Raw genomic sequence first — 27,415 nt, forward strand, 5'->3', positions numbered from 1 at the left:
CAGCACAGTGGATATTAATTATTGAAAACCCATGGAACTGTTTGTGAAACTCTCTCTGAATGAATCAAAGCAGACAGACAGCGGATCAGGATGAGCGTTTATTCTGAACTCGTTTCTCCAGAGGAATCGCTCGTTAGGGCTCGTTTAGGAGTTGGCGTTGGGGCCCTTCTTCTTGCCGAAGGTGGGGACCACGTTCACGAAGCGCCGGTTGTACTGGATGCGACGCTTGGCGCGGCCCGTCTTCTTCTTCTTCTTCTCCTGTTTATCCACCTACAGACGGACAGAACCACAGTCAGCTAAACCTCGTCTGTCTTACACCGCAGCACATTTACATTTGATTAAATCATCGACTCACTTTGGGTGTCTGTCCTCTTACTTTACCGGCGCGAGCCAGAGATCCGTGGACTTTACCTGATCAACACAAACACATCAACTGATGAGAAAGATCCCACAAGAAACATTACCAGGGTGTCTGAGACCGTCAACATGAAGAAATATTCAGATTTGGGGCTTATTTTAACACTTAAAAATATATATATATAAAATTATATCAATAATTATATTTGATATTTAAAAAAATTATTCATAAATATAAAAAATATATTTAATATTAAATATTTACAAATATAGTGGTCAAATGATTAATGAATGTATATATATATATATACACATATACATACACACACAGTACTACATTATTCATTTAGAAAATATTTACATGTATATATTAATATTCATACAATTTATATATATTAGTGCTGTCAAACAGTTAATCGCATCCAAAACAAAAGTTTGTTTACATAATAAATATACACAGTACACATATTATGTATATATAAATACATAAGAAAAATATGTTATATAAATTATATGCATGTAAATATATACATGTAAATGTTTTCAAATATATACTGTATATGTATGTAGTTATATATACATAAATGTACACAAATACTTGAACAAATTTATTTTGGATGCGATTAATTATGATTAATCGTTTGACAGCACTAAAATTATAAAAATATATAATTTAATATTTTTTACATTTAATTATATATTTATACATTTTAAAATATATATATATTTTATAATTTAATCAATGTAATATTAAAAATTAATGATTAATTACATTATTCATGTTTTTGTTGTATAAAAAAAAGCAAAGCATAAATATAAAAGTAATATGAAATGACACAAATGTATAATTGTAGTTCATACCTCCCAGAAGTCTGGCGGTCACCTCGATGGTGCATTGCTCCGAGACGCCGCAGTCAAGCAGAGAGGCATCGTCCTCCAGAGGAGCTCCGGCCAGCAGAAGAACCTGGTCCTCCACAGACAGACCCTCCAGAGTCTGGACCTGAGCCTGCAGACAGAAGAACACAGATCTGAGATCAGAGCCCGCTCACGGACTCAACACGGCCTGCAGAGCGGAGCGGAGCGGCTCACCTTCAGGTCACGGATGCTCTCGTGTCCAGACACATGGAGCGTGTGCAGAGTCTGAGCGCGCAGGAACAGCTGCATGATGAGCGCTGAAACACACCACACATCAGCTCACTGCAGAACACACACTTAAACAGCACCAGTAACAGCACGAGTAACACTACCAGTAACACTACCAGTAACGCTACCAGTAACGCTACCAGTAACACTACGAGTAACGCTACCAGTAACGCTACCAGTAACGCTACCAGTAACAGCACGAGTAACACTACCAGTAACGCTACCAGTAACACTACGAGTAACACTACCAGTAACACTACCAGTAACACTACCAGTAACACTACCAGTAACGCTACGAGTAACGCTACGAGTAACAGCACGAGTAACACTACCAGTAACACTTCAGATACTCGTAATATTTTCAGATCTTAAGCAATTTAGAAGTCGCAAGCAATCATTTCTAAATGTAAACATTTAAGGTTACAAACTATATTAAAACTTAAAACTAAGCAACAGTTTTTAAAATGTTAAACGCAACAACTTTTTAAAAGCTAAAAACATTGTGTTTTAATTTTTACAGTTAAAAGGAACAATTTGTAAAAGTTAAAATCATTTTAAAATGTAAAAAACTATTTAAAGTTAAAACCAATTAAATTTTAAGTTAAAAAGCAACCATTTTAAATGCTAAACGCAACTATTTTAGAAGTTAAACCAGCAATCTTAAAAAATAAAAAGCAACCATTTTTATATATATATATATATATATATATATATTAAACAAGCAGTTATAAATAGTTTTTAAACGTTACATGCAACAATTTAAAATGTACTGTAATACTTTTAAAAACTATCATAAAGGTTAAATTCATGCAACACTTTTAAACGTTATTTGTAACTATTTTAAATATTAAATGTAACAATTACAGAAATCAACACCGAGAAAGACAAACACCCGCAAAACAGCTTGAAGATTTGACCATTTGATAAGTTTTTATTTATTTATATACACACATTTATATAATGTCATCGCAAAACAAATAAAGATACAGTACTGGGGTGTTTATTTTCTTCAGAAGCGCGTTTAATTGTGATTTTCTCGCGGAAATATTCGTCTTTACGCTAAATGATGAGTTTTCTTACAGTTGCTGTAACTGCATCCATCTCCTCACAGATCACAGCACGAGTTTAATAAGAGTAAATGAGGAGTAAATGAGGAGTAAATGAGGAGTAAGTGATGTCTGAGAGCGCGTGAGACGCGTGTGCGCGCCGGAGAGAAACACGCGGAGTAAATAAACGCGCTTTAACGCCTCATTCTGACGGATTTCTGCTCGAGGAGTGACTGTAAAACACGGGAACACTTAAGACAGCCATTCATGTATCGTTAAAGCACATTAAAGAACTCAAACGCGACAAATAAGTGATTTGATTAGCAGGCCTTACATTAGATGATGCTAGTCGATCCGCAACCGGGCGAGAAAAGGACAGCGCGCATGCGCGGAGCAAAGAACTCTGGGAAGCGCGCTGACCACGTGGCCGTCACGTGTCCGGTCAATCATTTTTATTTCAGAAAAAGTGAATATTAAACACGAATGATTTAAAATGATCTTGAGCCACTGAAACAATCTCTGATTTGTTTTGGCCCAGCATTTCTGGGAATAATGTGGCGGTTTTCATTCGTGTGATTTTGGGTTATTATATCAAGGATCGCTCTTGGTTTTATTATACATTTTATTTTATTTTGATGTAATTTTCACATTCATAAATGCAACTTTACAAAGGGCAAACCTGATTTATAGCGCTTGAAAAATAAAGTTAAATGTATATAGATGTGATGGCAAAGTCTAGAAATATTAAAGCCATTAAAACGATTAATATATGCTCCTTTAACATTTTCACATTAAAAAACATTCAGTGGTGTTTACCTGCAAAGCACATTTTATGTGTTAAAATTGCATTGTAAGATCTGTGGAAGTGTAAAATATATATTTCTTTAAATTTATCTCCTTTTGTTCTTGCTGAGGCATGAATTATTCTGTTATACTGGAGATGGCATTGCTATTTATTGACAATAAAGCATGAATTAATATATATATATATATATATATATATACACGAATTTGCCACTCGTGTAAATAATGCATTATGTAATTATTTTATTGTGAAAATACCATATTCACCAGAGTAAATGGGCAAAGAAAATGCCCTACCTTTTATAATAACAATGCTACTAATAATAATTTTAACTGATAAAATAATCATTGTAAAATGTATTTTAAGATGCTTTATTTAATTTGGTCTTTCAGAAGCTGCATGATATATTACATTAAAAAAAGTAAATAAAATAATAATAATCAAACTACATAAAGGAAATGGTATTCAGGATGGACTGCACATATTAATGTATTCTGACTGCTTCTAGATTACTTTTGACCTAAATCATAAGAAAATATTAGCATTCTTTGTCATCAACATCATGAAGTTACATTACACCAAGGCTTTCCAAACTGGGATTCATGAGGTGATGAAAAGCTAATAATTAAACGATTAACGTACAAATTAAACTAATTGTGCGGCCTGTTCGTTTTCTGAATTAGTCACCCGGCTTATTATTGTGTGCAGGTCCATAAAATTGGAAGACTTTGTGTTTATAAGCAGTAAGAGATTTTAGAGAGAAAAATTTATCTTCTGCTCATCAAGCCTGCATTTATTTGATCCAAAATACAGCAAAAGCAGTAATATTGTGAAATATTTTTACTGTTTAAAACAACTGCTTTCTATTTGAAACCATAATTTTAAACTAATTTATTTCTGTGATCAAAGCTGTATTTCCAGCATCATTACTCCAGTCTTCAGTGATCTTCAGAAATCATAATAATATACTGATCAACAAACATTTCTGATTAATGTTGAAAACGGCTGAGTAGAATTTTGTTCAGGTTGATTTGATGAATAGAAAGATTTTGATCAATTTAAAGCATCATTGCTAAATAAACGTATTAATTTCTATAATTTCTTTCCCCCAAAATAAAAAAAGCTTATTTCAGCTAAATGCTGATCTTTAGATCTATTCATCAAAGAATCCAGAAAAGACAAAAAAAAAAAAAAAAAAAAAAAAAAGTACTTAACTGTGTTCAACATTGATAATAATCAGAAATGTTTGTTGATCAGTAAATCAGTATATTATTATGATTTCTGAAGATCATGTGACACTGAAGACTGCAGTAATGATGCTGAAAATACAGCTGCAGATCACAGAAATACATTAGTTTAACAAATTATAATTTAAAAGTCGTTTTCTGTGAAAATTTCACAAAATGACTACTTTTGTTGCATTTTGCAGTAAAATAAATGCAGGCTTGGTGAGCAGAAGAGACTTCTGTAAAAAAAAAAAAAAAAAAAAATCCTACTGTTCAAAAACAACTGGTAGTGTATTTAAATTATTTTATATAGACAAAATATTTAAGTTATAAATTATTATTTATTCCTTTCTATATTTTTCTATAGCTACATTGATTTCTGCAGGTTTGGGCCTCTTTACTCCGTTACTAACTTCTCTCAAATTACTTCAAATCTGATTTGATTTAAAAGTTTAGTGATTATAGGGGATCTACAAACTAGCTTTTACCCAGATTCATATTTCAGTACACTGTCAGATTGCATAGACTTGATGTTTAGTCAAACTGCACCTGTGTTCTATAGATAGTATTATATAATTGTAAACTACTGCACAGTTCAAACAGAAGTAAATCAATCACTCAGACGTGGAGGATGTCAATCTCTTTATTATGAAACCAAAATAAAAAACATCTTCATGTTTCACGTTTCTCTGAAAACAGGATCACACTGAGGAGCAGAGATGAGGATCAAGTCTTCCAAACAAACGTCGATCTGTCAGAGAACACAACTAAACCAGCTCGGCTCATTAAAAACTCACTTGCACTAAGAGGGAAAAGAGCTCGTGCCAAAAAAGAAACAGTGTGTGATTGGAGACAGGGTGAATGCTGAAGCTGAAGGAGCAGTAGAAACGGCCGGCGCAGTCCGTTATGTCGGAGGTGGTGGGTAGTACTGGTTATACTGACCGTACTGACCATACTGACCCCAGGAGTTCTGACCGCCCCATGAGTTATACTGCTGCAACACAGAAAACACATACAGTCAAACCAGAAACCATTCAGACAGCAGATGTCATTCTTACAAGTGGGTGCAGGACACTATAGTTCATTTCTGTAAGTGAGGAGAGCAAAATAAAGTGATATATTATACCCAAAAATTCAATGTTAAATATTTATCATAGGTTAGTACTCAGGGTCTGCACTGTTTGTGATATTCCTGTTATACAGTATTTTACAGTAAACCGTAGAGATGCAACAATACAGTTAGCCCACGGTTCAATACATGCCTCGCTTTTAACCACAGTTTAGTTCTTTTTTGCTGTTTTTAATTGCTATTTAAAAATAAATAAAACTCCAGTACACTTCTGTATACTGTATAAAAACAGATTATCATACATCTACTTCAAATGTCTTTTGAGAGAAGTGTTATTTTTATGAATTAGCCATTATTTAGAGCTATAAACACACGTAATGTCTGCTTCATTCATATTGGACACCAGAGGGCGCCCTCGCACAAAAGCCACATGCATCACAGAAGACATAGAACTCCTGATGCTCCAGGAAATCCCTAACATGGACAAAAGCACCCAGCTATCGCCGTAACTGAATGAAAGATGACAAACGCTTTGAATGATGGCATTCATAGAGAACATTAAGACAATAAACACTCGACTGAGACGATGTTTATCTGTGTTCTTGAAACCACCTCAGGTATTTGAATTAATAATCCATTGCTAATCGATATAGCCTTTATTACTCTGTTGGTTTTTCAGATGCATGCGTTTCCTCAACTCAGCACGCACAAACAGAGCCAGCTTGGAGAGAAATAATTCACAGAAATGCAAAACAGGAAGGAAAAGAGAGCTCTGATTGGCTGAACCATCTTTTTCTGTTGCTTGTTTTGAATACTGCGTGTGGACGGAGGCGTCACCAGGGTTTTGACAAATCGTACCAGCATACTTTGAGGTCAAAATGCGTACAGGTTAGCAGGTCTGTAATAGTGTACTTTAATTTAACAGCTGACAGCTATTCAACCTAAAAGGGTTGAACCCTAACGATTAATCGATTCAAAGTAAAAGTGTGTTTATATACTATTTGTAACCCCTGGACCACAAAACCAGTCATAAGGGTATTTTTTTTAAATTGAGATTTATACATTATGAATAAATAATCTTTCCATTGATGTATGGTTTGTTATGATCGGACAATATTTGTCTGAGATAAAACTATTAGAAAATCTGGAATCTGAGGGAGCAAAAAAAATCTAAATATTGAGAAAATCTCCTTTAAAGTTGTTCAAATGAAGTTCTTAGCAATGCATATTACTAATCAAAAATGAAGTTTTGATATATTTACAGTAGGAAATTTACTAAATATCTTCATGGAACATGATCTTAATATCCTAATGATTTTTGGCATAAAAGAAAAACTGATAATTTTGACTCATACAATGTATTGTTGTCTATAGGGGTTGAGCCGATAGTCAGAGATATCACCTGTGGCTGATGCCTTTAACGATAGCAAGAACAATTATTATTATTATACTAATTAATATTAGGGCTTATGTTACGTTGTCTTTTTCCACGTTTTTACAGTGTTGCACGTTATAACCAATCACACACGATTATGCTGAGCTTATGATTGCAATAGCCAATCAGATGAGTCACTGAATAACTGAGGAAATTTAAGCATTATATAATTAGTAACTTACCATGTTTCTATTAATTTGTCATTATTAAATACAAATTCAGTCATATTAAAAACATTAGGCTGCTTGTAGCCTTACGCTGGAGTTGGTTCTTTGCGGCAATGAAACTAGGTAAATAATAAATTAGCATCGGCGATCTCACAGACTGATGATGGAACAATATCAAACTGAGTTTCTGAATGAATCAGCTGTTTGAACGAATCTGTTGAATAAATGACTAAGGCTGCATTTACACTGCAGGTCTTGATGACCAATTCCAATTTTGTGACTACATCCAATTTTTTGGACGACGTGCTGACATTTCTTTTAAAAGTGCCCCATATCTGATGTGCATTTTACACTGCACTCGGTGAAACAAGCCAGAAATAGCATACGTCACAAATCAATTTGAGTAGTACATTGAGTTTAATATCTTGACATGGAAAACGCTTTTAATGCAATAGTTACATCAGAATTAAATAGCCTAGTACAAATTCTCCAGGACAGTGATGTAGCTCCGCTGAAAGCTTGCGAGGGGAATAACACTCAGGTGGTAGATAATGTTAAGCATGTCACATCGGCTGTGTTATTAGTAATTAAAACCAAATGCGTTCATCAGTGATTGTATATCAAAGGGAAGGGACATGTTTGTGTGCAGTTTATTTTGTGGTTTCAATGGAACGAACAGGACTGTAGTGAGCCGGCAGCAACGAGCACGCAGCGTGATTTCAAAAGCAACACACATCAGATCGCCTTTTAATTAACAAACTAAATTAATACTCTGCTACTCAACTAGAGAGGTTTCATTTGTTACAGGTATGTCTGTACAGCTAAATGGTTCAAAGCTCACTTTTCAGTGACGTAGGAGTCGCGTTTACAGGGGAATATCTGAACTGACCGCTTACACGGCAGGCGCAAATGCATGTACCCGATTCATATCTGATTTAGGCCTGAAACCGATCGGAGAATATCAGAATCCATGTGACCTTTTCCTGCTTACACTGTCATGGGCCATATCCGCTCTGTGCCACATGGGAGGAAAACAAATAATAAAAAAAGGGAATTGGGTCAGTTGAACCATGCAGTGTAAATAAGGTACTCACTCATTTAAAGAGTCATTTACTGCCACCTACTGGTGGTTTGATTTCATATTTAAAACATCATTGCATTTTTTCCCAAAATTTCTTGTTTGTATGTTTAAAAATATTTAAACCATTAATCTTTAATAAACATTAACATTAAAACATTAATAAAAATATATATTTATGCATTTGAAATTTTGGGGTGTAAATGCATTTATGGCACCTCAGCTTCATCAAACAGTCTGTAAATACATCTAATGCCACTTCAGATGCTGCTGCTGTGTTTCCTGCAGTGGAAAGATGGAGTTTGATACGGATTTCACTTGAACGTAACAACTCTACAGTTTTATTAGTACTCTAACAGAATTCATTGAAACAAAGTAAGAATTTTATGTGAAAGATGACATTAAATAAGGTTAGGGGAGAGGAAAAAAAATAAATAAATCTGTATCGGCTGGTCATACTGACAGAAAATTCGGAATCAGCCAAGAAAATTGCAATAGGTGCAGCATCTCTTATATATATATATATATGATTAATATTAATAGATTAATCACGGCTAATCGTTTTGCAGCCCTAACCCTAACCATTAAATACCTTCCTAAACTGTGATGTGAGAAACATTGAAGGTGTCTGAATAAACGCATGTTTGATTGTATATGCGGTCGGAGGCAGGACTGACCTGGTACCAGTTGTTGTAGTTGTATCCGGCGTGATTGGCCTGCATGTCCTGCATCATCTGACCCGAGGCTGCTGATTGGTCGTCTGTCCGCTGTCTCTTCGAGTCCAGCTCCTCTGAGCTGCAGACGACAAACCAAACAAATCAGATTCAATGATTCGCATCGCTCAGCATTGATTCATTAAGTGAATCAATAAAGGAATTATTTTTAAACGATCATAAATGCAACAAATCCAATCATAAACTATAAACACTGTAAAAATGTTGCCACATCACTGCACTGTAAAAATTAATTTTCAAAGTTGTAAATAAAAAATTATTGGAGTACATTTTACAGGAGGATATTATTTCAATCTCAATTTTGTAGTTTAAAAATGTTTAATTCAAATGTGTTACTTGCCTTTTCTTTCTAGCTGTAAAATTTACTAGCAGTTTCTACATCTTTTTACTTTCATAGGCCTAAAGTGATTTTACAAAAGATGTACAGTAAACTGGACAGAGATGAAGATGTAGGGAATACAGAATACATTACTATAAAACATTTTGAAACCGTACCAGGAGAGATGATTGATGAACACATTTTGATTTAAAATTGACCCCTAAAAAGTTACAATAATCATAAGATTATGAGTATGTTTAACAAGAAAATACCATTTAGTCAGTTTTTTAGCTCAATTTCAAATTTCTTTTTTTTATTTTTTTATAAAATACAATTTCTGCAGAGGTTTTTTTAAATTACTTTTAAAGTTAAGAAATAAACAGATGATAACATTAAGAAATTAAAATTGGGTTTATGATTAAAACAAGAACAAATCTGGCAATGTGGTCAGAAAAATCAACTTTTCAAACTGACAAGGTTTTCATTCCCCACTGGCAGATATTTGTTCTTGTTTTAATTATAAACTCACTTCATTTTGATCAAGACTTCATATCTTCAATTTGCATCTCCAGCAAATGTATCTTTATGTATGTATAGTATATTTATACTGGAAAACAAGACGATTATTTAGGAAGAAATTCATTTATTGCAGTTCATGCAACATTTAGGAATTTAAGGCTTTCAGCTCCTATTTTTAAGACCTTCATTTGTGGAATTAAGAGTTTAAGAGACGCAGAAACCTGATAGCCGTGAAATAATCACAGATTGTCTGCAGTTTAATGGAGTCTCAGTGAATCTGGGTAACTCACCCGTTCTCTGCTTTCCTCTTCAGTGACTCCTGCTCCGATACGAGTCTCTGATGTAGTTCATACGCCGCCACCAGCCTGAGTGAAGAGAACGCCAGATGCATCTCAAAACATATTCAAAACACTTTTCCTAACAGTAGGGCGGGCCATTTCTCCCTCAAATAGCTAATCAGTTTCACATGAAGAGTGCTGTTTTTTTTCTCCAAAACTGACCATGATTACAAATGTGACTGATTTTTTACAACAGTTCACTAACACGCTCGTCATGGATAAAATCCCAAAAAATAAAGATTGTCAATATCGCACACCACTAGGTGGCATTCACACAGAATGTGTTTTCGTGTTGATAAAGATGCGCCGCGGCAGTGGAAGAGGAAACCCATGCAAGAAGATGGGAGTGAACTTTTTTTACTTGAGCGCAGTGTTTTTAGAATAGCGTTTCATGCAAGAGACACGAGCACAAGAGTCAAACACGTCTGTGTTTACATAGAAAAAACAATGCAAAAGCAGCTCAAGCAAATAAATCCCTGTGCAGAACTACTACTGTGTGTCTGATATTTGCATCACGGAGACAGACTGCTGTTCATTGTTTTTACAGAACATTTATAGTTAGTCTACTGCTGTTATACCTTCAGTCATTTTGAATTGCCTTGATTTTTAAGCATTATTTCTGAACATAAGTTTGTACAAGATGTAGTTGTAGTTCATTCATCTTTTTTGCTAAAATATTTAACATCTACATCTTCATGTGTGCTGCACTTGGAATATAATTTTCTTTAACTAGAGGATTAATAAAGAACAAGTTACTTGAATCATGTTGTAGTTATATTCTCAAGTTGACTAGTTAAAAATCGAGAATCGGTCAAACATTAAAAAAACCCCAAGATGTTAATTTCTTGCCATATAGCCCAGCCCTACATAAAGCGAGCGCTCTGACTGAGTTTCCTAACTCACACATTGATGTCGCTCCCGAAGTCCTCCAGGAACTCGAGCTTGCGCTGGGAGAAGGTGACGCGCTGCTCCAGCGGCATCGAGCTGTTTAGCGCTCGGTCGAAGCAGGCGATGATCTCGGCCTCGTTCTGCTGCACATCGCCGCTGTACTCCAGCTCCAGCAGGTTCAGGTAAAGCTTCGGGTTCGTCTGCAGGCAGAAAAACATTTAAAAAAAACCTGAGGCATGAAATAACCCTCACAACTGCTAGAGCTCAAATCATTTCTGTGAATCAATTTAAATAGTTCATTGCAAACTAACTCTTCACATCACATAAAAATAGGAATGTAACAATATCAAAACCTCACGATACGATATGAAGTCCACGATACGATATTTATTGCAATATAAAAAATTAAAAAAACGAGAATTGGAAAAATAATTTTGTACATTTTAAGTTAAATCATTCTAATGCACTTTGAGAGTTGAACATTAAGAGCTCCTCCAACATGTTCTTAACTAAGAAAACTTGAATCTGAAAACAGTCTGAATTGAGTTGTAGCTGAACTTTAAAGGGGACTCGAGCCTCTTTATTTGTGATCTACTGTCTCAGTCTAAATTACATTCACACTGCTGTTTTAGGAAGCCAAACTAATTAGAATGTAATAATGACAGTAATAGCCATATATTGTAAAAAAAGAAAATGAATATTTCATAGGTATATAATTTTTGCTTTACACTACAGTAGGGAAATGACAATACTCATAATTTCTACACTTGAAAGTTTGAGTTTGGACTGCATTTAAACTAGGGCTGTCACGATTCGATTTTAGTCGACTAATTGATTTTAAATCATTAACTTCATTTTGCTTGCGTCGACTAACCGGCAAAATACAGGAAGTGGCGCATTTCACGGACGAGAATCCAAGTATTTAGACTATTTTCCAAGGCTGCATGATATATTAAATGATAATTAAGCATAATTGTGAATTCACAACCGCTATGATTTAATTAATGATATGCGATGCAGTTCACACACAGTATATGGTCTTTAATTATTTCATGCGTGTAGTTAAGCTCGTGCGTCTCACAGCGGCTCCGTTCACAGTAGCTCCACAGAAACTGTGATTATTTACATGAGGAGCGTCTCAAACTCATCTCTGCATGTTGTTCTGAGTTTGGGTTTATTATAACCTTCATCTGGGAACACAACATACGCCATTTCATCAGATGTGTGAGGTAAATCATTTATAAATCTACACAAACACAGGAGAATACATCGAGATTTCAAAATAAAAGCTCAACCCCTCAGTCTGAGTTACACGGATAGATCTCCACATGTTCATTTAATTACAGCAGCTGTAGCATTTCTGTCCTAAACAGATGGACAAATATTAAAGATTAAGTGTATGTTTGAATTAAATGGTGCTGGGTCAATATTAAACAGTAATGTGTAAAAATAATCGTCAGGTCGTCGGCACCGCATGAAGGCCTTTGTTGTGATGCGTAATCTACATTAGCTCTATTATGCATTTTAACAGTTATGTTCAATAAAACCATACGATTTCTTGCTTTTGATACTATATTTGAACTAATTATTGCATAATTGCTATTATATATGTATTTTAAGTCATTTTAAAAGCTATTGTTCACTTTCATCTATTTTTATTACCACAAAAATAATTATTATAATTACAAAGCCCTATGAAATCAGTTTTATTTCCAATTCAGTTTTTTCCATACTGGTTTAATGGTTAAATTACATTTTATTAATCAAATAGCCTGTTTAATTAATTGAGTTTTACAGTTTTATCTTTACCAAATTCTGTTTTACATTATTTTCTGGATTCCATTTTAATGGTTCCATTAAATTAATAAATCAAAAGCATCTCCAATGAATTGATTTTATATTTTTAAAAAAAGTTAAAAAAAATTTTTTCAGAAATACTGCACATTTACATTTTTCACCTAAATAAATTGTGGTAAATACTCCTTTAAAAGTGTTTTGATTCTAATTGTATTATTAGATTAGAACACGTGGATGATGTCTCTCTCACTATAATACTGAACTGATTTCAGTGATCTGGACTGAGATGGACACTTGCTTCTTGCACTCTGCTGCACTTTACTTCTGCTTTAAAAAAAAAAAAAAAAAGATTTCATAGACATTTGGATTTCATTTGGTTTAATAAAATATTGTTAAGTAATTGTTGATTTTTTGTGGTAAATTAATAGTTTAGATTAATCGAAATAAAAAGTCAGTGGCAGCCCTACTTTAAACCGCTAGCAATTCATGCTGCACTTAAGCTTTTATTTTGACGGAAACGGCAGCAGAGCTTTTATTTTGAAGGAAAGCTCCAGCTTCAGTGAAAACATTACAAACACGTCTCACTACAACTCTAGTGAAATGCTGCAATCATCTGGCGCTGAAATGAAGCAGAACTGGTGGCTGTTGTTCCCAGACGTGTGCTAAACTCACAGCAGTGTAATAAAGGAGTTAACTGCATTCATTCAGTGTGAACGGAGCCGCTCTGAGACGCAGAAAACACCGGATCACCAGCTGATCGTCTGAATTCGCTTGAAAACACACTTGATGAAGGCATTAAGCATATTGTGCTTTCGGTTTGAGCTCGTTTGACAGATACTGTGCCAAAACATAATGGGCCAAAACAAATTTAAAGACCTTTTGTGTTAGAATAAGACGTTTAAATACATCTACACTTTTTGTCTGGAAGACCTATTGTTTCATATAGTCATGGGACCACGATATTTTTGATATTGCGATATCACGCTATTGATAATATCGTTAGTATCCCTACATAATCTCTTGAAAGGTTTGTGGGATGATGTTGTTTTGGTCATTTTGACCCAGGGAGAATTTATTTTTCTAGAAAATGCTAGTTAATGTTATTGCATTGGACTAAAATACTGAGTTTGCTCACACAGAACAACTTCCTGCAATAATTTGTACTTTTTTGGGATTTTTCCCCCCAACTTTGTTCCCACTCAAAAATGGCCTGCTTACAAAAACTGCTTCATTAACAAATATTGGATTAAATCTTCTTTTCTTTGAATCAGCACAGGTTTCGTTTCTTTATGGGACTGACTGATCTTTGGCTTCATTGATCTGACCTCATGCATCTCATGTTTTTAAGTGAACATTGCCAAAGTTATTCCCACTAATGTTTTTTCACTCAAAAACTGAGATTCATGAGCTCAGATCAATGAAGCCAAAGATCAATCAGTTCCATAAAGAAATGCAAAAGCTCTGCTGATTGAAAACAAGTTCATACAAAGATTGAATATAAGATTTGGTGATAATATAGCATAAAGACGGATTTACACAATTTTTAACCTTTTTTACAAGCCGTTCATTTCTGACCATGAACACCAAATAAAATAAAGGATTTCAACAGTTAGGATAGGATAGTTTATTAGGATAGACAAATATTGTCCTGAGATACAACTATTAGAAAATCTGGAATCTGAGGGAGCAAAAAAATCTAAATATTGAGAAAATCTCCTTTAAAGTTGTTCAAATGAAGTTCTTAGCAATGCATATTACTAATCAAAAATGAAGTTGAGATATATTTACGGTAGGTAATTTACTAAATATCTTCATGGAACATGATCTTAATATCCTAATGATTTTTGTCATAAAAGAGAAATGTATAATTTTGATCCATACAATGTATTGTTGTCTATTGCTACAGATATACCTGTGTTACTCATGACTGCTGTTGTACTGCAGGGACACAGACACACATAAGTCTATTTATATATTTAATGATACATGTAAAAAATTAATAAAATATACAATTGAACAATTTTTCTGGATAAAATATAAATCTAAAATGTTTTTATTATAATTACTGAAACTGAATATCTGTAAGTTGCATGTTCATTTAGTGAAAGTTAATCTGTACCTCATCCTTTTCGACGGCCTCCAGCAGCACTTTCTTGGCCTTTCCGATGCTCTTCTGCACTTTGACCAGCTGTCGGGCCAGTTTGACAGCGTAGAAGGACGACTCGCTGCTGTTCTTCCCGTTGGTGATGCCATCTCTCAGCAGGGCCTCGGCTTCTTCCATGTTCCCGTGCCGGCGCTCCAGACTCACCCTCCTCAGCCTCACCATGGCCAGCCCAGGAACAGCCTCCTCCATCGCCTTCAGGATCTGTCGCGCTTCATCCATGTTGCCTGTAGGGACGTCCATACAGATTCCAACGTCAAACTTCAGAAAACACAATTATACACATACAGTACACGGACAGCAAACTATGTGCTTTTTTCACAGTTTTTCCTTCTGGAGCATCAGTGAGTGTTTGAATCTTCTGTAATAGCTGCATATGAGTCCCTCAGTGGTCCTCAGTGTGGAAAGATGCATCTCAAAATCATACAGTCAGTATTTCCCTACAGCTGCTAATGAACCGGAAGCCTCGCACACAGGCTTACTTCTGCGTTTAGGAATAACGTGGATCAATAAAAGTTTCAGCACATTTTAGACTACAAATACAACCTATATTCTGGAAAGCGCAATGTGTTACCAATTGGACAGCATGCCTGATATTTTACCTTGCTGCTCCTCAAACGCGGCCCAGAGCAGGTGAACGGTGGGTTTCTTGGGCAGGTGGATGGTGCAGGCCTTCTTGAAGATATGTCGGACGCCTTCGACGCTGTAGCTCTCCAGATACTTGGCGTACTTCACAGCACAAGAGAGAGAAAGAGAGAGCGACAGAGAGAGATAACAGGAGGAGAAGATGGGAAAAGAGCACATAAAAATTGAGTTTTCGTTTCACATCCCCGCACTGCTGAATTTCCATTGACAAGATCGTTTTGAGAATTTCTGTTTTAAACCCATCAGCACCTTCATGGAACCAATAAGATAAGTTTCTGTAAGGTAGAAGGAGACGGAGAGGTGCAACGTAGTTGGCAAATGCTGCGGTCAAATCTTGTGTGGCAAGCAGGCCATCCCCTAATATAACAGATACAGTCAAATATCAACGTTACACGCAAAGAGTGCAGCAAGTTTTACTGTGGAAGTGATGATATCGTTGATTGGGAAGCAAAGGGGTGGACAGAGGGAGTGAGGCATGAGTGGCAGAAGCGTCTAGCTACCTTGATCCAGAACTCCTCGTAGAGTGCACAGGCGATCAGGCAGCGCTCGAACAGAACCACCACACGCTCCGGAGTCCCGTTCTCCAGCTCGAAGTCCAGGTACTCCCTCCAGTTGTTCAGCTGGGTCTTCTCCAAGGCTTTGACGTGGAAGTACGGCCGCTTTATCTGCAGAGGGAAATCGGCGTTCGTTAATATGGCTAAAACGACACGGACCATCGTCGATTTCCGGGCAGGTACTCTTCAGATTTTGGTAGCCCGAAAATTAAATTTAACTAGCCCAAAAAAAAAAATACACACACACATTTTTTTTTAAATATAGAAAATCAGATAAGAGTCTAAATGTCAAAAATATTTTCAATACACAAATATGAAGGAATGAATTTTATTTAACTATTTACACGGTATCTGCAGAATTTTTAAAAATAAAATTAAGGCAATTTATGACCCATTTTAAGAGTTGCACAAGTAAAATGAACAGTATGAGCGGGGTTGGACAAGGTCTATGGTAACAGTATTAATAAAATGACATGATTTACAATTCAGATACAGGTTTCACAAAAACAAATCTTACACAACAGCATTTCAGCCTTTAGACCATTTTTATGAAAGGGGATAAATCAAGCTTATAATTATATTAATTTAAAACGAATATATATTAAATATCTTAATTGTTTAGGTTTTTAGAAGGCACATTAACTTCTCTCTCATTTACAATGTGTTTGCTGCTTAAAAACATGGGTCGATATTTGCATTGACCTGACCATAAGCAGCAAGAAAGGCTTATTGGAAATGAACTCATTTTCTGCTTTAGGAGCGGCTTAATATAACGGTTATTTCCCTCAGGGAACTTCCCTGTTAGCAACTGTACACAATGCAGCACTGTCTGCGCTCATAAACGCTGCTTTATCAGGCATTATAGGCAAGATGAAATAAAAATGCCAACGACACGTTTCTGGGGACAGTCGGTTCCCTTCAGATACTTTGAAACGTGCAGCGCTTATATTTATTCAATGACATCATTGCCTTTTGAAGTTTAATCCAGCCTATCGCGATTCTTGTCTTTCCATCCCCAACTGTAAGACCTTTTGAAATTATAGATAAGACATTTCTTATACCATGTAACGCATTTAAAACTTGTTATGGCCTTAAGTTTGATACAGCTAAATTGAAGAGTTGTTAAGGACCCGTGGGAGCCCTGTATTTAAGGTAGCCGGTTGGGCAGGGAGGTGAATTCATTTTGGTAGCCCGACTGGAAAACATAATAGCCCCATAAAACATCCGATTTGATAGTTAAACATGTTAATGAATTCTAATCACTAGTAAATAGGCATAAATTAGCATAATCCCCGCCTATGAATTACAGCTACACAAATTGCGTGTCCAGGAACACAGTGGAATATCTGCTCTACTTTCTCAGGTTTGGCTCCAGTATAATATAATATATATATATATATATATATATATATATATATATATATATATATATATAAATAATAGGCCATATCCCTAACAATAAATATTCAATAATGTGTGTCCACCAAAGAGTTTTTGGCCAGCTGAGACACTTTAGTTGCTATGAGTTGGAATATCAAAGGCGGCAACATATAACTAGCATCTCATTTTTAAGAATTGTACTAAATATAAAAAGCAGTAACCAGTAATATTGACTTCATTGTTGTAGGCAGTCGTTGTACAAGTAGAATGAATGAGGCCCAATGTACCCACCCTTCAACTGGCTGCAACAAACACTTTACACGCAGCGTATTTTAGGTGTTATAATTATATGACTGAAGAAAATGACAATTATAAAGTTATGTTTTATTTTCTCTCACCATATATTTTATTGTTACAAAATTGTGTTGTAGCATGTCTAATTTTTTGAATGCATAAAGTCAACTTTATTAAATTTTATTCTTAAAATATGAAATGAAATGTTTTCTTTTTCCTCAAATTCTGCGTTGTGTATCTGGTTATCAAATGAAGGCATAACATTTTTATTCATCTTTAAATTGAAAATTAAACTTTTGGCAAACAAATGGGATTTACTATTCAAATTAAAACATGGAAGAAATGTTGTGATCATTACTTAAATTAAGTTTTCATAATTTTAGTAGTAGTATGTATATTTTGCTGAACAGTAGTAATATTTTTCTGCTGCAATGTCTTCAAGTTAAACTGAAATTTTATTTTGATGGGCTGCCGTGAAAACCTTTAAATTTGTGTAAATTCTCAATTTCTGCTTTAAAAAAACTAAAATTACATTATAATTAGTTCTCCCGTAATAAAGGATAAGCTAAATTATTTATGACCAATTTATTTAGATACAAAAAGTAGACTAGATTTAATGTTTCTGATCCAAAGATGTAGTATAGCCAGATATAGTTTGTGTCAATACCAATAATAACCAGAATAAATTCTGTTCTTCATAATGTGGGACTTTTAGGCTGCATTATTTCAAATGACACAGATTTTTTTTCTCCCATGTAGCACAGATTGGATATGGCCCATGAGCGTGTAAGCAGGGAGGGAAAAAAAAATAAAATAAATGAAAAAACAACATGGATTCCAATTTTCTCAGATCGGTTTCAGGACTCATTCATGTGTGGAAATAAATTTAGATGTGAATCGGATAAGTGCATTTGTGCCTGCCGTGTAAGCAGATATTCCCCCTGTAAATGTGATTCCTACATCACTGAAAAGGGAGTTGTTTTGTAAACATTTCACGGAACAGACATACCTGTAAACCAATGAAACATCTCTAGTTCAGTAGCAGAGTATTCCATCTTTATTGACCCTCTAACACAACCTCTAATTCTATTCTTTAAAAAAAAAAAAAAAAAAAAAAAAACACTAGCTTTGCTATTCTTTTTGTATTCTGTGTTTTCTTTAATTTATTATACAATTAAAAAGCAAAAAAAAAAAAAAAAAAAAAACACAAAAAAAAGGCATCTAACACTAGCTTGCTCTATTGTTTTCCTATTCCGTTTTCCTTTTTATTATATAATAAAAAAAAACACCTTGTGTACTGCGTTAAGCTAACTGAGACTTGTCACAGCATTAGCATACCATTGCAGTGTAAAATGCACACATTGGATACGGGTCACTTAAAACAAATGCAAGAACGTGGTCCAAAAAAAAAGATGATAATCACCAAATCGGAAATTGGTCATCAAGGCCTGCAGTGTAAACGCGGCCTTAACTATAAACAAGCCTAAAATACTCCAGGACTCTTATTTTGGAATGCCTTTACTACCAGCTGCACATTTGTAGAGACGAGGAGGATAAAATATATTTCAATACAAACAACAAAGTAAACACTGTTATAATCCATCAACAGTGAATCAAACAATCTATTACCATAGACCTCTGAAAATGATAATCAAGGCTTTTATTGACCATTCAGGGAATTTAAGACTTTGATTACCTTTAATTTGATCAAACTGAATTTAAGACTTCAGGACAGTTCACCCAAACTACAAAATTTTTTGCTTCTGAGTTTCTTTCTTCTGTCGAATATAAATGAAGATATTTTGAGGAACGTTGGTAATCAAACAGTTGCCGTACCCATTAAATTCCATAGTATTTTTCCCTACTATGGAAATCGATGGCTACCGTCAACTCTTTAGTCATCAACATTATTCAAAATATCTTGTGTGTTCAACAGAAAGAAAAAAAACTCAAACATCACTCATTCATTTAAACGTCAGCTTTTTAAGTTTAATCACCACATTAGAGCATATTGCAATTCCTGTTTTTTTTCCGTCCCCAACTTTAAGACCTCCTAACATGATAATGAAGACTTCAGTTATACTTTTCAAAATGTTTTACCACCTTTAAATTTTCATTAAACAGAATTTAAGACTTTTTAGGAGCCCTGAAGGAATCAGCAGATGAAATAAAGGCTAATCCAATCACTAACCCCCCCCTAAGAAGAGTAACGATGCTCATAATCAGACCAGGAGTTCTTCAGAAACACTCACCCCTTCCTCGAAGGCCCAGCGCTTGCTGACTTCATGCTCGTTGTGGTTAAACACCTCCTGGCGGGTCTCGGTCACCTTATGCCTCATGTTCTCGATCTCCGTCACTCTCTGGAGGGCAAAACACAGCATCCTGAGCATCATATTGGAAGGCGCAAACATTTTATCTCGTCTGATGTCCAGCTACGCAAAAGGTCTACGTCACCATGAGTTTGACAGAAACAGTACGGTTTGCACACCCAGTGAATCAGCTCTGGCCGGTGCTGGGACGGTGGCATTTCATCACGAGCCCGTCCCACTTTTAGCCCAAGTCCCTGATTGGATGCCAACCTGGACCCTCAGGTTTTCATTGGCTGCTAACGGAAAGACACCTCTTCAAACCTGCACACGTGTCCAGGATCAGACGCCCTTGCCTACCTCTGCCATGATTAGAAGCCCCGGAAGACAGACGGTGCTCTTACCTTAGCAGGATCCGGCAGGTCGTCCGTCCCTGGCGGAAGCTCTTCGCCCGGCGCGTCGTCTCCAATGGGCTTGTTAGCGTTAGCCAGCTCCACTCTCAGCTGCACAAACTCCTCCTCAGACAGGAAGTGCTTGGGGTTGTTGCTCTGGACGTGTTCTTTGAACCTAAAGAAAGAGCGATGATGTTTTAATAACATTACTGACATCAGAAGCAGATCTAAAGTAGGGATGGGCGATATGGGCTTAAAAAATATATCACGATATTTCTGGTATTTATTGCGATAACGATATCAATGACGATAATTCAGGGAATCTGTTTCTTTAGAGTAAAGTATTATCGTTCCTATTTTTACCCAAAATAGAGTGTTGTGAGCATTACAGAGTACGTAAAGACTGTCTAATTCATACTAGAAGCCGGAGGGCGCTCTTGCGCAGAAACTCCACATGCGTCGCAGAAGTAACAGCACTGACGACGCTCAATTAAATCCCTAATATAGACAAAGGTATCCAGTTATCGCTGAATAAAACGCACAGAGAGAAATTTCAACTGATGAAATTTGAAGACAATAAACATAAGCGTTCAAGCAATCTTGGGTAATTTTATAAGGAAAGTATATTTATAATGCAATGCTAATCAACATTACGCGATGTCACTCCGCACGGTCGCACACAGAAATGTGTCAACAACTAGACTTTATCATTATTATCACAGGAAGACATTCTTATCGTGGGGAGAATTTTTACCGGTATATCGCAATCGATAAGATATCGTCCATCCCTAAAATAAAAAGGGACTAAATCAAGGCGGTCAGACGCTCACTTCTGGAAATGCTGTGAGTACAGCTGGGTGGGAATGCAGAGGATGCGGTCGTAGACGGCCGTGACGTTGGCCAGCTTGCCCTGCTCCGTCTCCCATGCGATGTAAGTCTCCCACAGACGATCCGAACGGAAATCTGTTCCACAGGCCAGAACGGCGTGTTCATAGGACCTGAAAGAACACAAGCAAGTCATTTAATCCAATTTGTAATTTCAATAAATAAAGGACTTTTAGGACATGCACAAATAAAATTAATAAAAGCCCCACTCACGCTCTGATGCGATTTTCAGCCTCTCCATCACTAGTGTCTTGGTTTTCTCGCAGGAAAGTGATATAATGCAGCCACAGGTCGACGCTGAGCGGAATAGCCTGCAGACCTCGACGGTAAACCTGAGGAAAAAAAATAAAAAATTCAAATCGATTCATTTGTGCGTTGCATTTTAACAAAACATGCTGAGAAGAAAACTTTAAAGTGTGAATCTCATGAAACATGTCAGATGTCACTCCAAAATCGCAAAAATTAAAATAGTATTAAAAAGGTAATTTTTTGAGACTGACGACAAAAATGGATGATTCTCACAGGGTTCGCCTACGTTAAGATGTTTTGGCAACTTTTAACAACAAAAAAATCTGATTCTCATGAGTTTTGCTTATTTTATTGTTTCAGTAACTGAACTCATGAGATTCATCCTTTGTCTTGCCCACTTCAAAAAATTGTTAGCTTTAAAAACAAAAACAAAGTTTATTTCAATACGTCTTTGTGACTTGACTTAAACAACTCTCTTCAGTTCTGCCTGATTACAACAACAAAAATCAATCATTTGCATGAGCTTTGCATATTTGAAATTGTTTTGGTGACTTAATGTGATTATTCCCATGAGTTTCGTCCGGAAGTCATTCAGACTCACCTCATCGGCCACATGTATGTAGCCGTGTTTCTTCTCAATATCTGCATACTTCTTCCAGTAGCCGTAACAGTAGGGGTAATGCAGGAAAAAGGCATCAAACGCCTTCCTTGAAGCCACCAGGTGGTTCTGAAATAAAAGAAAAGCTCATAAACCAATAGCTATGTTTCCATCCACCTATTATGTGCATTTTGGGATATTGCATAAATTTTTTTTTTTTTTAAATGCTGGATTGAAACGCCAAGATGCGCACAAATTCTAAAAGTGCACATAAAAGAAAACTTATGCGCTCAACTAAGTAGGATCAATTTCTCAGCCGGTAAGAAAACATGCACAAACCACAATGGAAACTTTTACTGAATAAATTCCTTGATGCGCATTAAAAAAAAGACATGTGACTTTGTGATGGGAAAAGCATAAAACTGGACCAAACAATGGACCGATCTCATTTCACAGCATCTGAAATGCTTGAGCAAAGTCTCGTCAAAGTGCTTCGTTATAATTAACTCCCAGAACTGCGTTCCCAAACAGCACACTCTGAAAATAAGATAACGTGACCGCGTTTCGTCTGCAAGCTCTGAAGCTCGTCATTTATTGTACACACAAATTACAAACAGTGCCTTCTACTATATTGCAGCAAATTGAGTTTTTCTTCATGATATTTAGCGCAAGTTAATCAGGAAGTGACGATTTTGTTCTCTTCAACTCACTGGATGGAAACGGCGCTTTATTCACAAATATTTTATGTGACATTCCAATTTTGCACTTAGGTTTAATTCGTAACTTTGGATGGAAACATAGCTAATGATGAGTGGTTTACAAATACAATAAAAACCAGCAAACAAAAACAAGATTTTTTACATTAACATAAGTGACCCTGGAGCACAGGTATATTTATAGCAATAGCCAACAATACACTGTATGGGTCAAAATTATCAGTTTTTCTTTTATGACAAAAATCATTAGAATATTAAGTAAAGATCATGTTCCATGAAGATATTTAGTAAATTTCCTACTGCAAATATAATTTGATTAGTAATATGCATTGCTAAGAACTTCATTTGAACAACTTTAAAGGAGATTTTCTCAATATTTAGATTTTTTTGCTCCCTCAGATTCCAGATTTTCAAATAGTTGTATCTCAGACAAATATTGTCCTATCATGACAAACCAAACACCAATGGAAAGATTATTTATTCAGCTTCAGATGATGTATACATCTCAATTATGAAAAATTGACACTTATGACTGGTTTTGTGCTCCAGGGTCACATATTACAAATTCTAAAACGTTTTCTGGCTAAATTAGCCTATACTAAACTCTTTAAGTGAATTCTAGCTAATGATGACCGTCTGCACGTTCAATGCTTTAGTGTTAAAAACACTCACCTCCTGTTCAACATACTGCAGAAGGTAGACCCAGCCGTTGAAGTCTTCAGGATTATCCTCCACAACTTTAAAGAGCCGCTCGTAATCTGCAGGAAACTCAGGTTCTTGTGCGGCGGCTGCATCTGCCGCTGGTTCCACCGCTTCTGCTGTTTCTTTGGGAGCATCTTCCAGCTCCATATTGGAAGGGCTCTCCGAGTCGCCTGCTTCGGCCGGCTTTGCCTCATCCTGCTGTCCGTTTGACTCTGCCTGCTGTCCGTTTGGCTCCGCCTGCTGCCCGAGGCTCTCTGCACCGGGGTCTGAAGGACTGGCCGTGTGGTCGATGTTCTCCGCTGCAGATTTCAGATGCTCCACGGAGTACAGCTGGAATTGTTCTAATGCAGACGGCTGCTGGATCTGCTCGTACTCGTTGCTTTCCGGATTCTCCAGAGGAGCCTGTGGAGGAGCCGGTGTCCAGTCGGTCGCGGGCGGGTCTGTGCCATAATCGGCCCCGGTGACCTCCATATCAGGAGCGTCCCCGTTATCAGGGGCATTCGTGTCCAACATCCCGGTCATGGGCTCACCTGAAACAAACACATGTAAGCCTGAAGATAACATGATCGTCTCATTACAGTTAAGATGGCAATGTAAAATCAATCAACATTGCGACTGCTGAAACTATTTAAAGGGTTTCTGCTGGCTTTATGAAAGTAAAATTTAAGGAATACAATGTTCAACCCATTTAATCCCACACAATAGTGACTGTAAAAAAAGGTTTATTTATAAAGCTCTTAAAAACCTTACTGACTGATGTTTTAGTGCACTTCCTGCAAATGTAAAAAATGAAAGTCTCAATTAAATGTGCAGTTTCACATGTTTAGTGCAAATTGTCACATGACCAGAGTTGTTTATTTCCTGTTTGCACCTTGAGATGAGCAGCTCCAAAACGAAATGCTAGTAAAGTATGTTAACATAGCTAAGATTTTTGGTTCACATTATCTTTAAGGTGTCTAGTATTAATATATGAATTCACATTTATTCAGTTTTAATGAGTGTGGTCATAAAATGAGTAAACATCTTGATGGTCACAGTGACCGGTGGGATTTAGGTATACAATATAAATCAAATTGCAGTTGTTAGTGAAAATAGCACTGAAATATTGCACTCAATTAACAGTTCAAATGTAACAAATAAGTAACAACGTTGATGTTATAATACTGGTAGTACTAATATAAAATTTTATGATAGATCAGTAACAGTTTTGAAATGGTAGATAGTTAGTAAATGGTAGATACAGTTATGGTAGATAGTTGTATTCTTTGGTCTCTTATCTCAGTATTCGTATTTATGTTGTATAAGAGTTTATGCATAATAGTAACCCTAGAATGTAATCAAACAGTATAAAATAGCTGGGCTAAAATATACCATTTTTATGACTGCAGAAATGTGTTAATTCAGTACACACCTTATCCCACCTGTGATTAAAATAATTTATACACTTTTCCCAAAACTATTTTAAAGGGTTACTAATGAGACATCATTTGGATGTGTTCACGCCTGGGAAAAGTTTGGGATTAAACGGGTTACTTGTAAATGTCTAAAGAGCACAGTAGCTGTGTTTCCATCACCCTGTTTTTGAAGTAGGTATGGCATCAGAAACAAGTGATTTTCAAATAAAAATCCCTTAATTCGCAAAAGAGGTGGTGGTTTTTGACTCGTGCGAAAAAGGGTTAATGCAAATAATGGCAGATTGAAACACATTTGCCAAATAAATTCCTCCCTGCGCATCAAAAATGTGACTTTGCTTTATGGGACGGCAAAACCTGACTAACCAATTAAATTGAGTGCATTTACTGTGTTTGTCTGCTCGCTCTGAGACGCAAGCAGTTTATCATAAGATAATCATCATGCATGTTGATCTGAGAATGATTTGTACTGGAAAACAAGGCAAAATACCGAGGAAGGGTTTTTTACTCATGCAACATTCAATACCACTTTATGAATTTAAGACTTGTTGCTCTGATTTAAGATCTTAATTTGCAGAAGGCCTATTTAACCATAAACACAAGGCTATGATCTAGACTACACAGAACATGATGCAAAAGCATATTATTAGGCCTAATTAGCATATAAGCTCTGCACAGCTATACTCGTGTTTCGACAATTTCGGTCAGTTTTAATAAACCTGCAAACTCTGTAACTTACAAACGACTGCTTTAAAGATGCCCACGGAAACACACATGAACGGAGAAATAACGAAGGGGTTATATGAAAAGTTAGTATCGTGTTTCCTGTTAAAACGACACGCGATGATTCGTCGAAGTTAGTTAGCGAACGCGTGCGAGAAACACGCTTTACAACGCGTTCGGTGGCATTTCAAAGGTGAATTAGATTCAAAACCAGCACAAGGTGTTATTAAACAGTGAAAACGGCCTGGTTTTGGCCTGCTCTCTTCACATGCTAAGTTAGCTAAACTGCTAACAATCCGTCGCCGCTCATTTACCTCAGAGCTTTCTAGAAACAAACGCGCGCGAATCGCGGGAAATCTACGACGGGAGGGATACTTACCAGAATCTTCCATGAAACTGGGTTTAAACGGCGGCTATTTTCACAACTTCTTCGAAGTTTTATGCGGTTGATAACATGTGGTTAAACGACAACGTTATAACGCATTCAACACCCGTTGCATCTCGCGAGGAGAGAAGGACGAGACGGTTTCGCGCATGCGCACTGAGCCAAGACACGCACAACACTAGTGACGTCATTCCCTGCTTACCGATAGGCCCACACAAATCATACGTGTCAATAATTTGATATTTATTTGAAATACCTTACGTCAGCGTATAGTTATGAAAGCCATGAGATAAAAAAAATGCGTGAGTTTATATCTCACAATTCTCTCTTGTCCTTTCCCAATTCTGAAAATCAGCACTGCAAGAAATAAACTCACAATTACGAGATCAGTTCTGACAAGAGAAGCTGAATAAACTGCGAGAAAAACAATAAACATCTGAATTGTGAGATAAAAGGTCACATTTTTATTTTACTTTTAACTACGAAAACAACCAGAACTGAAAGAAACTCAGAATTCAGAGGAAAGAAATCTGAACTGCGAGAAAAAAAGTCAGTTTATAGGCCTATCTTTTATTTCTTTCTCAAAACTGAGAATTGTTTTCTGAATTGTGAGGTCTTTTTATCCCGTAGCTTCCATAAGTGACAGTATTTCATTACTATAAAGATCATATTCCCATGTAAACTAATTATGAAACAATATAACCAAACTGTGTTGAATCATTTCAATTCAAACTGTTAAATAACTAGAACCTAAAGCTTCTCAAGAGGCTAATTGGAAATGCATTTTGGGTATTTCAGTTTCTGGGTTTTATGGATGTGAAATGTATTTTAGAGTTCAGGGTATATAATATAAAGGAACAAATGTAAAGGCAAAACTATATCTGAGTTCTCTTTTATGTTAATTCTTTCCAAATATATATTTTTTTTTCAAAATTTGCATTTTTTTTCAGAAGTCAGTTCTTCTGCATGTATTTATAGGTTCGTCTGGTGTTTATTTAAACGAGGCATTTTTTGAACTCGATGTGACGTCACGAGCCCCGCCCCTTCGACGTCATATGATGCCACTGAGACGCAAAACTCGTGGCGAACATT

General features: G+C 36.1%; 4 protein-coding genes across 7 annotated transcripts in view; 1 reads left to right on the forward strand and 3 right to left on the reverse strand.

The window, feature by feature from the left end:
* LOC306880072 (transcriptional repressor protein YY1-like) overlaps positions 1–27,415 on the reverse strand; it is a 672,069-nt gene that overhangs the window by 442,498 nt on the left and 202,156 nt on the right. The gene's annotated exons all lie outside the window — the stretch shown is intronic.
* The window catches only part of LOC306880073 (peptidyl-prolyl cis-trans isomerase FKBP3-like), a 391,610-nt gene that overhangs the window by 5,862 nt on the left and 358,333 nt on the right, over positions 1–27,415 (forward strand). The window lies entirely within an intron of this gene.
* On the reverse strand, positions 86–2,951 carry faua (FAU ubiquitin like and ribosomal protein S30 fusion a). The gene is made up of 5 exons (XM_079434435.1): positions 2,881–2,951; positions 1,447–1,529; positions 1,219–1,363; positions 356–411; positions 86–270 (listed from the first exon to the last, which is right to left on the reverse strand). Exons 2-5 carry the CDS (start codon positions 1,519–1,521, stop codon positions 145–147), a joined length of 402 nt encoding a protein of 133 aa, XP_079290561.1. The 5' UTR covers positions 1,522–1,529; positions 2,881–2,951; the 3' UTR covers positions 86–144.
* Positions 5,207–26,486, reverse strand: prpf39 (PRP39 pre-mRNA processing factor 39 homolog (yeast)). Of its 2 annotated transcripts, XM_079433558.1 has the most exons (15): positions 26,318–26,486; positions 23,774–24,333; positions 22,389–22,514; positions 21,752–21,870; positions 21,484–21,651; positions 20,666–20,828; positions 20,208–20,315; positions 16,228–16,392; positions 15,685–15,811; positions 15,041–15,309; positions 11,140–11,324; positions 10,189–10,263; positions 9,004–9,121; positions 8,545–8,608; positions 5,207–5,571 (listed from the first exon to the last, which is right to left on the reverse strand). In XM_079433558.1, exons 1-14 carry the CDS (start codon positions 26,328–26,330, stop codon positions 8,576–8,578), a joined length of 2,229 nt encoding a protein of 742 aa, XP_079289684.1. In that variant the 5' UTR covers positions 26,331–26,486; the 3' UTR covers positions 5,207–5,571; positions 8,545–8,575. The 2 variants fall into 2 exon arrangements, with proteins under 2 accessions (XP_079289684.1, XP_079289683.1); XM_079433557.1 differs by lacking the exon at positions 8,545–8,608.

This window comes from Barbus barbus, assembly GCF_936440315.1.
Source record: "Barbus barbus genome assembly, chromosome: 14".
NCBI lineage: Eukaryota > Metazoa > Chordata > Actinopteri > Cypriniformes > Cyprinidae > Barbus > Barbus barbus.

What these genes read in the sequence shown, in the direction of transcription:
- faua (XM_079434435.1), bottom strand. Translation starts at nt 1,521, where the DNA reads ATGCAGCTGTTCCTGCGCGCTCAGACTCTGCACACGCTCCATGTGTCT. An exon ending in GACCGCCAGACTTCTGGGAG is followed by an intron (nt 412 to 1,218) that starts GTATGAACTACA and finishes TGTGTTGATCAG; the next exon opens with GTAAAGTCCACGGATCTCTG. An exon ending in TAAGAGGACAGACACCCAAA is followed by an intron (nt 271 to 355) that starts GTGAGTCGATGA and finishes GTCCGTCTGTAG; the next exon opens with GTGGATAAACAGGAGAAGAA.
- prpf39 (XM_079433557.1), bottom strand. An exon ending in TGCAGTATGTTGAACAGGAG is followed by an intron (nt 22,515 to 23,773) that starts GTGAGTGTTTTT and finishes CTTTTATTTCAG; the next exon opens with AACCACCTGGTGGCTTCAAG. An exon ending in ACATACATGTGGCCGATGAG is followed by an intron (nt 21,871 to 22,388) that starts GTGAGTCTGAAT and finishes TTTTTTCCTCAG; the next exon opens with GTTTACCGTCGAGGTCTGCA.